Source organism: Camarhynchus parvulus, chromosome 20 (genome assembly GCF_901933205.1).
Source record: "Camarhynchus parvulus chromosome 20, STF_HiC, whole genome shotgun sequence".
Taxonomy (NCBI): domain Eukaryota; kingdom Metazoa; phylum Chordata; class Aves; order Passeriformes; family Thraupidae; genus Camarhynchus; species Camarhynchus parvulus.
The window spans coordinates 4,596,650-4,610,092 of record NC_044590.1 but is presented as its reverse complement, the minus strand read 5'-3'; the positions used below and the strand labels follow the sequence as shown (position 1 = coordinate 4,610,092).

The 13,443-nt window shown below is 44.2% G+C and overlaps 1 protein-coding gene and 1 pseudogene across 1 annotated transcript; one reads left to right on the top strand and one right to left on the bottom strand.

Moving 5' to 3' along the window:
* Window positions 1–1,613: 1,613 nt before the first annotated feature.
* LOC115912149 lies at window positions 1,614–3,808 on the top strand (annotated as a pseudogene).
* Window positions 3,809–8,315: 4,507 nt separating this feature from the next.
* On the bottom strand, window positions 8,316–13,434 carry MTG2 (mitochondrial ribosome associated GTPase 2). The gene is made up of 6 exons (XM_030963314.1): window positions 13,221–13,434; window positions 11,967–12,114; window positions 11,239–11,354; window positions 10,751–10,969; window positions 9,970–10,108; window positions 8,316–9,567 (listed from the first exon to the last, which is right to left on the bottom strand). The coding sequence occupies exons 1-6, from the start codon at window positions 13,404–13,406 to the stop codon at window positions 9,173–9,175; spliced, it is 1,203 nt and encodes a 400-aa protein (XP_030819174.1). The 5' UTR covers window positions 13,407–13,434; the 3' UTR covers window positions 8,316–9,172.
* Between the last annotated feature and the right edge of the window lie 9 nt (window positions 13,435–13,443).

Genomic DNA, 13,443 nt, shown 5'->3' with positions numbered 1-13,443 from the left:
AATTCAACTTTCCTTCACTCACCTCTTGAGACATGTTCCAGCAGTACTGAACAAATGACTAAAAGCTGGGGAAATCAGGAATTTAAGGTCATTACCATTGACTCATGTTAATAACCATGCTTTCACCTCAACAATTACTTCACTGAGAACCAGCACTATGCACCACTTCAGAAAAGTGCCTTTCAGTCACCATTTGTAAATAGGAAATATTTGTAATCAATATTAATCACTCCCAACTGTGGCATAACAAGTTATCAAATCAGAATTGCCTCCTTCACAACAGAAGAACACAGAACAGAAATTTTAGTCAGCCTAAATGCCACTTTTACAACAGACTCTGAAGAGGTATCTGTGTGCTGACATAATCTACCAAATTCCCTTTGAAAAAGCAGGTCTATTAACTGAAAGACCAGAATAGGCATAGCATTTTCTGAGAAAATCTGAACAAGTTCTTTCTTTATTCAAGCACATTTGTGGCCCTCTGCAATTATTTTCTCGATTAATGTATGAGCACTTAGGCTTTCCTGGCATTAAAGAGGGAATGTAGCTATTTTTCAGCTTGAGTATTAACTAAAAGCAAATCTTCTACTGTGCACCCATTCATCAAGTGCCCTGGTTAGCTAAATGTGATATCAGTTTTATTTCAGGCTAAATACATTAGGAAAATAACTTCTGCAGCACTAATTTAATTTAGTCTTAACATACAATTCTAGAACTGTTCTGTTGATCAGCTTCAGAAGCCACTTTAAGCCATTGAATAACAATTACAAAAAACACTATCTTTAGAACATTTAATTAGTGATAATTATATCAATTAGCAGCACCAGTTAGTAAATTGTACATGTTTCACATGGCAATTGTTATCCATCTACAGATTAAGTTTTATCTACTGTGAAAGAATTCCTGAATGCTTTAAAAAATAAATAGGAGTTGTGTGCGTGAGCTCTCCTAAAGCTCCTGAACACTGTCATGGACTGCAGTTCCATGAAGAGGGTAAAGTGGATACTGGAGGATTATTTCCCAAATTCCAGGTCATCTGTTTTGTCACAGAATTTCTGTGTAACTCTGCAAGTTGCTAGGGTCCAAATCCAGACAGACATTTTAATTCAAAATGCTTAAAATTCAGTGGGATATAGGCTTTTCCAAGCCTGGCTACATTTGGACCTCAGTCTTCCGTGATTCAGTTTCTACCACTGAAATCAGACTAAAAAATCACTCAGAAACATAAGGTACAGTAATTGAAAAAAAAAATCAAACCCATGAAATTTTCATCCATCAAAACCATTTTCCTAATGGCCGTAAATTAGTTAATGAAGCTGGAAAATTTTGGTTGATTTAGACATAGAGCTGTGTTAGCTTGCCAAAATAAAATACATTTTTTCAGCCTATAGATAGAAGGGGCACAAGCACAGTTAATATGGCACCCAACCATAGCTTAGCGGGGCAAGCTTCCAACCCACAACCCCTAGCTCTGGAGTTATTTAATGTCATCAGATTTGGGGTTTTTTAGATAGACCTCAGCATCCCAGTAATTGCCTGTTTGCACCACTGTTTTAAACTTCCATTACACCTCTGCTGTGGGGTGGGTAAGTGCAGAAACATTTTGTAAAGCCATGCAGTAAGAAAATATCGATTTGTTAGGAAGATTAATCTACAAACACCAGAGGTTTATGTCCAAAAATGACACAGAGGAATCATTTCTGGCTTTATTCGAATAAAGGGAGAGGCCATGGGGCATTCCCCTGGGATCTCTCGAATTTTTGGAGGACACAGCCTCCCTTTTTATGCTAATTTCCCGGCCACATTTCCCTTCTCTCTTTCCCCATTGGCTGAGGTACTTGAGAGGTACAGACTCCCCAATACACCTGATACCAAAGATTTCCCTCTAGTGTATAATCCTCCCTTTTAATTCTTACTGAATTTAGGGGGTTTTCTTCCCATTGTTTCTTTCATCTCTCAACGTCTAATTTCGTCTATCAGCAAACCTAAAGTTTATTTCTAAAAGCAAAGTTCTTTTTCCATTCATCAACCAGCGGGAATCCTTCCCATTGTTTCTTTTATCTCCCAGTGCTAGTTTTATCTACCAGCAGACCCACGGCTTGTTTGGCAAGACAAATCTGCTATTCCTCTCAGATTTAATACGGTGATATTTTTCCAGGGTACTTTTTAGATGTGTTTCATGGGTGCACCCGGGGGTGGCAGCGGCAGCGCGGGGCGGCCCCGCAGGCACCGGGCCCGCGGCGCGGAGGCTCCGGGGAGGCTCCGGCTCCTCCCGGTGCGGTGGCTCCGGGACAGGCTCCGGTTCCTGCCGGCCGGAGTGGCTCCGAGGGAGGCTCCGCTTCCTCCCGGCCTGCCCCGGAGCCGCTCCGGCCGTGAGCAGCGGCCACGGCCGGGGGGAACCCGGGGACGAGCGGAGAGCGAAGAGGGAAAGGAAGGAGGAGCGGGAAGAGCCCGCCCCTCCCGAATCCGCAGAGGGGAATCCTCCCTGAGCGTGGAAGGAACCAATAAGGTCCGAGCCCAGCGGGGACTGAAGCCACTGGGACCAGCCCGGCCGGGAAAGAGGCGGGCACCGAGGAGGAGCCGAGGGGTTCAAATCCCCGGGGCTGGGGCAGGGCGGGGAGATCTGCGAGGAGGGGCCAAGGTGCGAACTCGAAGCATTGGAAGGCGAAGATGCTGGGGCAGAAGGAGGCCTCGCTGGACAAGGCGGCCGCGTGGATCGAGCGCAGCCGGGCGCTCCAGAGGGAGAAGGAGCTGGCCGAAAAAAGGGCCAAGCTGCTGGAGGAGATGGAGCAGCAGTTCGGGCTCAGCCCCGTGCTGGAGGAGGAGTTCCAGCGGCGCCGGCGGGAGCGTTACAGTGCCCGGGAAGTGCAGGGGCCGACGGTGGAGCAGGAGCCGGCCTCGATGGCCGTGGTGCTGAGCTTCAGGGACAGCGGGGTGCTGCAGGGCGGGGAGCACGTGCTGGGGCAGGTGGCCATGGCGGCGGCCGTGAGGGCGCACGAGGAGCCGGAGCTGCGGCGGCCGAATCACGGCCCCTCGGAGTTCTGCCGGACGCTGGGCGCGATCCCGACCTGCGACCTGGCCGGGAACCGCGAGGAGCAGGACGAGCTCACGACCTCGGAGCAGGAAGGAAGGAGGGGAAGGAGAGCTTGGGGTGGAACAGCGTGACCCTGGCAGAGGAGCCGCAGCACCAGGACTGCTCAGCCTCGTCCGCCGCGGTCCTGGATGAGGAGCCCATCGTGAATCGGGGCCTGGCGGCAGCACTGCTGCTCTGCCAGAGCAAAGGGCTGTTGGAGACCACGAGGCGGAAGGTGGCACGAGTGAACGCCCCGAACAAATCCCTGCCCTCGGCTGTGTACTGCATCGAGGACAAGATGGCCATCCATGACAAGTGCAGCCGCGGGGAGGAGTTCCCAGTGCTGTCCCCAATGTCCCCAATGTGTCCGCATGTCCCCAGGGCCATCCATGACAGGTGGAGTCTCGGGCTTTCACGCAGGATTTGAAGGAGAAGGACGGCTACCGGCCCCACGTCACTGTCGAGTACGTGGACGAGACCAGCCACAAGCTCACCCCCAAAGAGGCCTTCTGGCAGCTCTCCTGTCGCTTCCGCGGGAGGGGCTCGGGGAAGATGAAAACGGAGAGGAGGCTGAAGAAGTTGGATGAGGAGGTGCTGCTGAAGAAGATGAGCTCCAGTGACACCCGCCTGGGCACGGTGGCGCTGCTGCAGGAGAAGCAGTGGGCGCAGAAGATACCATACATCATCCTGAGTGGCTCCAGCAAGAGCATGAATGCGAACGCCATCACCAACTGAGGGGCGTGGGGACACCTGGGGCAATAAAGGTCTCTGTGAGTAAAAAAAAAAAATACAAACAAACAAAAAACCCCACAAAACCAAAAAACCAAATTAAAACCTCAGCCTCTGTCTGCCCAGGACTCCCACGGCTGGGCACTTTCTTGCCCTCCCCCCCCACTCCTTCTCACCCCTGGTGCCAGCACATGATATCAAATTTCAAGCTGGCACAGACTCTCTCTCCCTCTCTCTGTCCCGGGTATCGGGGAGATGCCTGAAGCATCTCAGGGTTCCTCCACCCCTCCATGCTGCAGGGGCTCCAGCCTACCTCACTCGGGCCACATGGCTTCCCTCTCCTGCGCCCAGCCCGCGGCTGGGGAGGGGAGGTTCAGACCTCTTCACCCGACCAGAACCAGAGTTCCCCTGGGAGTGCTCTGCTTTTAACCCCCTGTGTTCTCAGAGGTGTATCCATGTCTTCAGTGGCCACACCAGGTGCCAATATTCAAATCTGACCACTCATTGGTTTTACTACAACTTCCCGAAAAACTCCCTTGTCAAACCAGGACATTGTGATAAATGTGAGTCCTGTCTGGACAAAGCACTCTGGCTGCCCAAGCTCATCTTCCTGATTTATAAGAGAGGAAAACAACAGGAAATGAAGAGCAACAAACCAGTATGATTTCATGAATAAGATAATCAAAACAGGGATACTTCATCTGTAATATCACAGATGTCTTCTTGACAACCAGTGTTTTAGCAATTACATTGCCTCATGCAAATGTTTTTTGTCATAAGCATTTTCCACTTTTAGGGGAAGATTAATTTATCTGGATTTAGAGAGGGAGTAGTAACTTCTGACAGTGGCTGATTAGTGTATGTACAAAGGAAGCCCTGAGTGGGGATTCACAAGTCTTTGGGAAACAATGATGTTCCAGTCTCAAAGGTAATTAAGAACCAAGAACCCAAATGCCAAGATTCAAATGAGAAATCTTTAAACCATGACGAAGCTTCTCCATATGCAAAAATTGATCCCAAACCATCAGATGCTTTCTAAAATATTGACTGTTACCAGCACATTAATTGCCTATCGATTTCTCCAGTTACAAAGACAAAAAGGCCCCACGTAGGATTTGAATAGCAGAAGATAATTTGTTCAGCACTTCATTTTCAGCTTTTCAATCAGTCTTAATATGTCTGGATCTAAAGTGTGTTTCTAAACCTGAACTTTAAAGGGTGGTTGTGTCTGTATAAAACATTTTCAGCATATGTGAATAGCACAAGGATGTTTTGTGTCTTTTTGTACTCATTATGACTTAAAATAACAGCATCTAAGTTTGCTGCAGTGCTACAGTCAGGTTAAAAGCCAACCAAACTGAGCCCAGGTCACCACTGCATTATGCCACTCACTCCAATTACATTAATTGAATGCTACCAGAATAAAATGGATTGTAACAAAGTAACCAACCACAGCCTTAATGAAATGGAACATGCAGACACGAGTGAGTTATTAAACCGTAATCACATAGATTTGTAGTATGATTGGTCTTCTCCCTCATCAGTCAGGAAATGTCTATAAAATACACAAATTCATGTCCTCACCTTAATGGCAGAATATAGCAACGTGCAAAGAAGAGAACTGAGTAAGGAATGCACAGTTCAAGGAGTCAAGGCTATATTTTATATATACAAGGGCAGAAAAAAAAAAACCCAAACCCTATGGATGACAAATCAGATGCTGTTAAAGCCTCCTTGGACAATTCTATTTCAATCAGAAAAGAGGAGATGAAAAATTACTCTCAGTGGGGAAACGAAGGACAAACATAATCTCAACATTAAAACAAGGTTGATGAAAATCTCCCTGCCTTTGTCCTTCCACCAGCTAGGTTTTATGACTCAGAAAAATGGGCACACACCACATGATTAATTTCAGAACTGCTCAGAGAAAAATCAAGAGTGCAGCCTGAAGGGAGCTTTGTTCCGTTATCAAGAGTTGCAAAATCATCTTTTATCATTATTGGCATACAAATTTAACCTCCCCTCCAAGTAATAATACTCCCCTCCAAGCAATAACTGCAGTCTTTCCAGACTTCTGCAGTGCAGGCACATTTAATCCCTATTTAAATAAAAACAAAAATTTGTTGCTGGGGAATGGCATTAGGACCTGCAGCATGGCAGACTAGCAGAAAACAGAGCTGTTCTTCAAAGGCCAGGCACACATTGACCTTGAGATGAAGTTTAGCAGTGTCAGGGGATTGTTTTAATTCTCACCAAAGCCCTTTCCACAGCAGTGCACTGCCAGTGCAGGTGTTGGACAGTGAGCCCCATTAACAGGATCCCATGGAAGACAGGACAGAAAAGCAGCTGGATGGTGGATCCATGTGCAGCAGCCTGTACAAACTACGACCAGATCCCACTCCATGTGCATGAGCATCTCTGGCTCACAGCCACTCCTGTCAGTCTTTAATTTGAATTAATGAACAGGTAACAGGTTGTTCAGCATGTTCAAGTCAAGAGTGCTTATTCACTTACCACAAATCTACTTTGAAGACTCTTAATAAGGACACAGACAATAATGGAAGATCTTTCCCTAATGTAAAAAAAAAAATAAATTAGGTAATATAAAAAAGTGCTTTAGGAAACAGTAAGTAAAGTAGATTGCAAAACATGTTATGCTTAAACACACAGATTCAATGCTTTAGTTAATGTACTGCAATGAGTCCTCAGTATCCACATGTTTAAAAGTGCAGTCCTTTCTAATGCTTGCTTTTACATTAGCATTTGATTTTCTTTTTCCGGGCAATTGATACCACTTACATTTTCCAAGGACTTACAAAGCGGAAAATAAATAAAATAAATATAAACCCCCTACAATTAGCACTGAAATCATGTTGTAATCGTGTACTGAAAAAATGCAAAAGAGTACTAGAATTGTAAAGTGCTAAACAAAATTATGGTTCAGGTTTCTCCAGGAAATAGAATTGACTGCACTTCAATTCACACTGAATTCCCATGGCTTATTGTCAGAATGAGAAATAAAATCTACCATATCTCTCTCCTCTGGCCAGCTTAAGGAGCAAAGTCACCATCAAAGGGTTCAGCAAAGGAAAGCAAAAGGGAATAATGCAGAAGAAATCCACCAAAACCTAAATCAAAATAAGCCCACCCACCCCAGCTCCTGCCAAAAAAAAGTGGAAAGCCATTCTATAGTACACAACAGTTCCCCGAAACAATTCACCATTAAACTAATGATTTTTTTCCTCTCTGTTTTTATAGGCAAAATGCATTTCCTTTGTAAATACTTTATTTCCAGCAGAACCAGAACCTCCTCAGTCCTGTGCTCCACTTGGAGCCCAAGAGATCTTGCTAACTGTGAAGGAGCACCCTGTAGAAATGTGATTTTAGTGGTTAAAGACCATGGGAAGTCCAAGCTTCTCCAAAGAGCTGTTCCAACAACAAAGCTGGAGGTATTTGGCACTTTTCAGGGAGTACCTGAGGCTGCAAAGCCTCTTTGAAGCCTGTAAGGAACACGGCTTAGGAGCTTGGTGCTGTCACCTCAGAAGAACAAAGAGCCCAGAGCAGGATCAATGGCACATTCTGGGAGGTGTTAGGAAACCTGCAGTGCTTCTCACACAGCAGTAAACAACACTGCTCTCCCTGCAGGAACTGGGACACCTGAGCAGTGAAGGCAGGCTGAGAGCTCCTCACAGTACCACTGAGGGTGTTGGAGCAGCCCTTGGCATTCTCAAACACAGCCAGAAAGAGTGAAAAGCCTCTGTGGGTATTAAATAATCTGCTAAGAATCTGCACCAGCTTTGATGTTCAGGCAACCTTCCCCTGGTTTTATTAAAAGTGGTTGAAAAGCATGTAGCAATTGCAGGAAGAACAGCAGTGAAGCCTAAAAATGCTGCACAAAGCCAAACAGAAGAACCAAACTGAATATTAACTTCTATTTAATTCAACTCAGTAAATCCCAGGGATGAAGCAAAACACAGGAGAGACTTTAGGATTTAATATTAGTTTTGATTTTTTCCTGATCCTATTTATGCCAACATCACTGCTTATAACGCACAGATTACTCCCCACACCTGATCACAACTAGAAATACTCAGAATGTGAATTTAGGAGAGGTAACTACTGGGTTGGCCATAATTTATTAATCAATTCAGGCTTTCAAGTTGACCTGTACTTTTTCAGAATTAAAACCCTGCTTTTAAGGATGTTCCATGCAGAAGCATCAGACGACCAGGGATGAAATCAAAAATGTGCAGAGAAATAAGCAGAGAGAATTATCACCTTCACTGTGGTGTATTCGAGGCTACAGCTTAGTGTTTTTCATATCCACTCAGTAATTTCCTCTATTTCTGACAGTGTTGTGTCTCAGCATCCCACAAGCCTGTTCAGATCCCTTATGAAAAAGTTTAATTATATGTTTTGATGAATTTTGACTTTCCATTATTAAGATAATAATCTTTTACAGAAAATATGACCAGAGTATACAGAAGCAGCTCTTCTTTCAGTATGAGGAGAGGGCAAAGATCACTGCTCTAAATTAAGACTCCTGAATTCCTAAAGTTTAAGAACACAGTCCATAAAATGATATAGTTGAAAAAAAAGGGGACACACACACACAAAGAACTGAACGTTTATTTCATTTGATGTATCTAACCCTAGGATTTCTCAGAACACTGCCTGAGATTCCTAAATGGGAGAACTCAGATGTGAATCTCAAATGGCTGGTTCCTGGCCAGTTTATTCAGCTACTTAGCTGCTGCCAGAATTTAAATATAGTAAATTATTTATATTAATGAGAAAATAATTTCAGTCATTAATTGCAGTTCTTTCATGCTCCTCCTCCCTAAAATTACTGAGCTGTGCCTCCCTCTGAGGAGAAAAATCCACACCCAACCACAATAGGAGAAAAGTTTTAAGACACGACTGAAATTGGCCATCATATAAAAACAGATAAACATGGGACCACCTGATTTTATTTTAGAACTTTTGATTAGTGAAAATTGAGGAAGTGACTTCAGCACACTTCATAAAATAAACTAACATCCCCTGCAGATCCTGAATTTCAGTCATTTCTACTAGACAGCATTCTCTTCATTCCATAGTATGCCAAACAAGAGCCAGGCTTCCAGTTCAACACCCACCATGATTACAATTTTCAAGCTTTGTTGTAAAACTTCAGAGACACCTCAAAGGTGAAAAGACAAACAAAACAATCTTGCCAAAGCAGCAGTCTAGAACAAATCCCCATGCTGTGCCCTTCCATATTAACAACAAAAACAACCCACAGGAAGCCCCAACACAGAGATGCACTCAAATCAAACTGCTATTTTAACTTTGTTCTCCTTCCAGCACAGTTCACAGCAGTTGTGGCTTCTACCACTTGACTGGGCTTTGTCCTTGTGACTGTTCTGTCTTCACATAAGTGTCATAGAGTTCCCTCAGATGCAACAGCAGCTCTTCCAAGTTCTCTCCTGTCAGCGCAGACACTGCGATGACCCTCTCAGCTGCCTGCTCCCTTAGGAGTGCCAGATTGATCCTGGACTGAGCAAGGTCAACCTTATTCCCAACCACAACACAAGGCCTCTCAGACAAGCCTTTTTCATATGCTTCCAGCTCATATTTCAAGTCTTGCAGCTGGCTCCAGGGCTGAGGCACAGAGAGATCCAGCACGTACAAGAGGAAGCGGCAGCGCTCGATGTGCTTCAGGAAGGCCATCCCCAGCCCACGGTTCTGGTGAGCACCTTTGATTAGGCCAGGAATGTCAGCAACTACAAAGAGAAATTTCACAGTGAATCCAGTAGAACCAATAAAAAAACCCCCAAAAATCCCCCCCAGTCTTTTACTGGCCAGTGACAGTACTTTTAGAATTATATCTCAGTGCCTCAATATTAAAGCACAACTCATGCTAAGTTTGCTGCTGTTATCTTTTAAAACATTTAAATTTAGATTACTCTAGTGCAGACAGAATACAGACTGACAGTTTGGCACGAAGGGTACCTACAAGAGAAGGTGAAATGGGCTTTCAGTAGAGTTTTCTTTGAAGTTCTTTAGAACTAGCAAGAACACTAGATTTGGAGAACTCCCAAATCTATTTCTGCAGCATTTTAAAGCATTTACAAAGGTGACACAAATTGTTCTCAAGGTACACACAACAAACTTCAAATTCTTACCTGCCACTTGTTCATAGTCCTGATAGTGGACAATGCCAACGTGGGGGTTTAGGGTTGTGAATGGGTAGGCAGCCACAGCTGGCTTTGCCTGGGAGATGGCTCTCAAAAGTGAGGATTTGCCAGCATTGGGAAAGCCCACCTGGAATACAAACACACAAATTTCTCAGTCTTTAACAAATCTGCAAAATTCTGCTAGACCAGACAGTTATTCTGCAGTTGTTGGACTACATCAAGAACATTTTGCAGCAAAGCGTAACTTTCACAGGTTTGCCAGCTGGTGTTAGAATATCTCCATACTCAAATACAAAAATAGCTTCAGCTCAAAGTTGAACATTTTTAATTTCAGAGGATGATAAACCTGTCACTAACAAAGTCAAATGTTTAAGATCTGCAAAAAGAGAAATACAGGGATGAAACAGATGATTTGAACTTTATCATTTAGGGGAAAAAACCCCCAAACCAAGAAAACAAACCAATTTAAAAGAATTCTCTATACTGTAGTGTTCATCTGCAGAACCAGCAGACAAAGCTGCTGTACATCATCAGAAACCACTGATGAATCTTGTTTCTCTATGTATAGAATGGATTTTAGCAGAAGTAGGACAACACCAAGTAGCATGAGAGTGACAACTCTGTGAATGACTTTGGACACCCTTTTACCAAGTAACAGCAAGAAAGCATCGAGCTGTGTCTCCAAACAAGCAAGCCAGGGGCTAAGAAAATGTTCTCTCACATTATTTCTTCAGTCAGTCAAGTGGAAGCTGAACCAACAGAAACTCACCAATCCTGCATGAGCTGTTGTCTTGAGCTCCAGATGAAGGACCCTCTCCTGACCTGGCTCTCCTGGAGTGAATAATTTCGGAGCGCGGTTTTCGTTGGAGAGAAAGAAGCGATTCCCTCTCCCTCCAGCTCCTCCGTGAGCTGCAATGTACTCTTCTCCATGCTGGGTGAGGTCAGCCACAACCTCACCATCCTCCTTCACCAAAGTACCAACAGGGACCTCAAAGGGAAGAGGCGCAAGCATTACACCGAAGCTGAAAGCAGCAGATCCTCCACCAGCTGATTTCAGATTTGCTGAAAATCACTCCTGCATTTTCTCAAGGTGAGGAGCCCAAAAAGAGAATTGTCTTTCATGAAACTCACTTTCTGAACTCAAACAGCACTGTCAGACATTTACCCTCCATCACACATGAGATTTGCACACAATAAGGTTCTCCAGCTTGAAAATCAGCCATGTACCAAGCTAGCACCCAGCACTCACTGACTTACTTTGACATACATGTGTGCACCATTAGCTCCATAACAGTTTTTGCTTCCTCCTCTCTCTCCATGAAAACCCTGGTAGAAGCGGAACACTGAAGAAAGTGATTTCATTTGCTGGTCAGCTGAAAAGCAAAAGACACACATTTTGAACAAATTGCTTTAGTAAAACAGGCACAGAAAAGACAACTCTTGACTGTTCTTTCTCTTTTTGAATATTGCATGAGTGTGCATCCTATTCACTATTTATTGTCTCTATTTTTTATTTACTGTCTCAACAATAACATATCAGGGAAGACTAACGTCAATCTAAGTTGTGATGAAGTTTAACTGTCTGTACTTAGCTGCTTAGGTTTATTAATGTGGTCATTCCAAACCAAAATTAATTTGCTAGATTAGGTTTTACAGCAGGGTGGTGGTAGAAGCAGCTTTATCCATCCTAAGAGGAAAATTTAATCAGATCTTAACATAACACCGTTCAGGCACCACTTACTAAAGTATCTGCAAAATACCTCAATTTTCAAAATTCTTTCTAAGGCTGTCAGTGTCATTTATGTCCTCCTTACCACAGCCCAGGAAAAAACATCAAAAGCGAAGACACCTCATACAGAAATAACCATTTTAACCTTTTTGCCATTTACCATTTCTCTACCATCCATGCAGGGCTGTTTTTGCTGGGGTGGGGTGTTAAGCAAGAAAACAACAGCACAAAACAGAAGAGATTTGGTGAGGTTTACCTTTAAAAATGACATGACCCCCATCACCTCCATTCCCACCATCAGGACCTCCAAACACTTTTCTGGGCTCACTGTGGAAGGAATGGCCCCCGTCTCCTCCTTGTCCTCCAACCACGCGCACTTTCCGCTGATCCACGAAATAACGTGTCTGCAACAAGGGTGGGGGTTGCTACCTTTAAATACAATTTATCAGACTCATCTTCCAAGAAGTTTTAGTTATTAGCCAGACCTATTATTTTTAGCCATGATGAATTTCATTCAACAGTTAAAAAAAAAAAAAAAGAAATCAGAACTCTTGAACCAGAACTCTGCTGGCATTCACAGATCAACTAAATGCAGTGTACTGAGTGTAATAATAAAGAAAATCAGATCTCATCTTTCAAGTGCTTTTAAGAACTTTTTAAAAAGCAAATGCCTAAGGCTATGCTATGTTGATATAACTTTATCTATCTCCAGAAAAGGGGCTGAAATTCCCAAGGGAAAATATTAGGGAAGTACATTCACTGACAGGTGGAATTGTTTACACAGAGGGATGAAAAGAGAAAGCATGACTGTGATCATGGTAACTTTCTAATTCTGTCAGTTACTAAGGGACTCCACAATGAGAATGGGCTTTAAGGGTCACTTTAAATAAACGGCACAAATAGTACGTGAGGGAGAAAAAGTCTTATTGGTGTTATGATACCAAAGATAAGCAATTGAAAAAAAACCCTCCTCTCACCTGAACTTTCAATAAGCAAATTTATACTACTACTAAAAAGCCTCTTTTAGAAAGTATTTGGCACCACCACACGGCGAAAGAGGAAACTATGGTTTTTAATGGGGAGTGATTTATGGATCATTAGAAAATAAGATTTTTCAGAGACGTGTAAATATAAAAATAAGATGGAGAATAAATTCTAGGACCCTGAAGTTTCTCTGACATAAAGTGATGCTTGTTTGGCAGCTGACTACACCGCAAGACTAAAAAACAGTGAGAAACAAAACAATATTTTAGATTTAAAGCTAAAACACCATTTTAGAGCTTTAGCTTTAAAAATCTTTTTACTTTCTAGACTTATGGATGCTTCCCGCCCAAAGAGGCCAAAGGGGAAGAGGAGCGCTACTACGATCAATGTGAGCACGGAGAATATCGCGGGGCAGACTCATTTTCTCACTATTCTGGAAGTCAATTATATTTTAGCCAGTATTTCCTCACTCCAGCAGGACCAGCGGCGGGAGGCACCCCGAACCCACGGAGAGCCCAGCACTCACCAGCTGCCGCTCGGAAATGGCTCTCTTCTGCCTCAGCCGCCTGTCCTTGGCGCACCGGGCGCAGCTCGTGGAGAAAGCCGGCGGGCTGAGCAGCAGCAGGAGCGGCTTCCAGGGGCTGCGGCCGCTCCCCCCGGCCCCGCAGCGCCTGAGGGAGGCGCCCAGCCCGGCCCCACACAGCACCGCCATGAGGGACAGGCCCGGCCGCGGCCCCGCCTCGGCCTCC

Excerpts from the sequence above, each read along its gene's own strand:
- MTG2 (XM_030963314.1), bottom strand. The coding sequence starts at position 13,406 with ATGGCGGTGCTGTGTGGGGCCGGGCTGGGCGCCTCCCTCAGGCGCTGC. Across the intron at positions 12,115-13,220 it reads CCATTTCCGAGCGGCAGCTG|ACACGTTATTTCGTGGATCA; the intron begins GTGAGTGCTGGG and ends CCCTTGTTGCAG. Across the intron at positions 10,109-10,750 it reads CAACAGCTCATGCAGGATTG|GTGGGCTTTCCCAATGCTGG; the intron begins GTGAGTTTCTGT and ends TTTGTATTCCAG.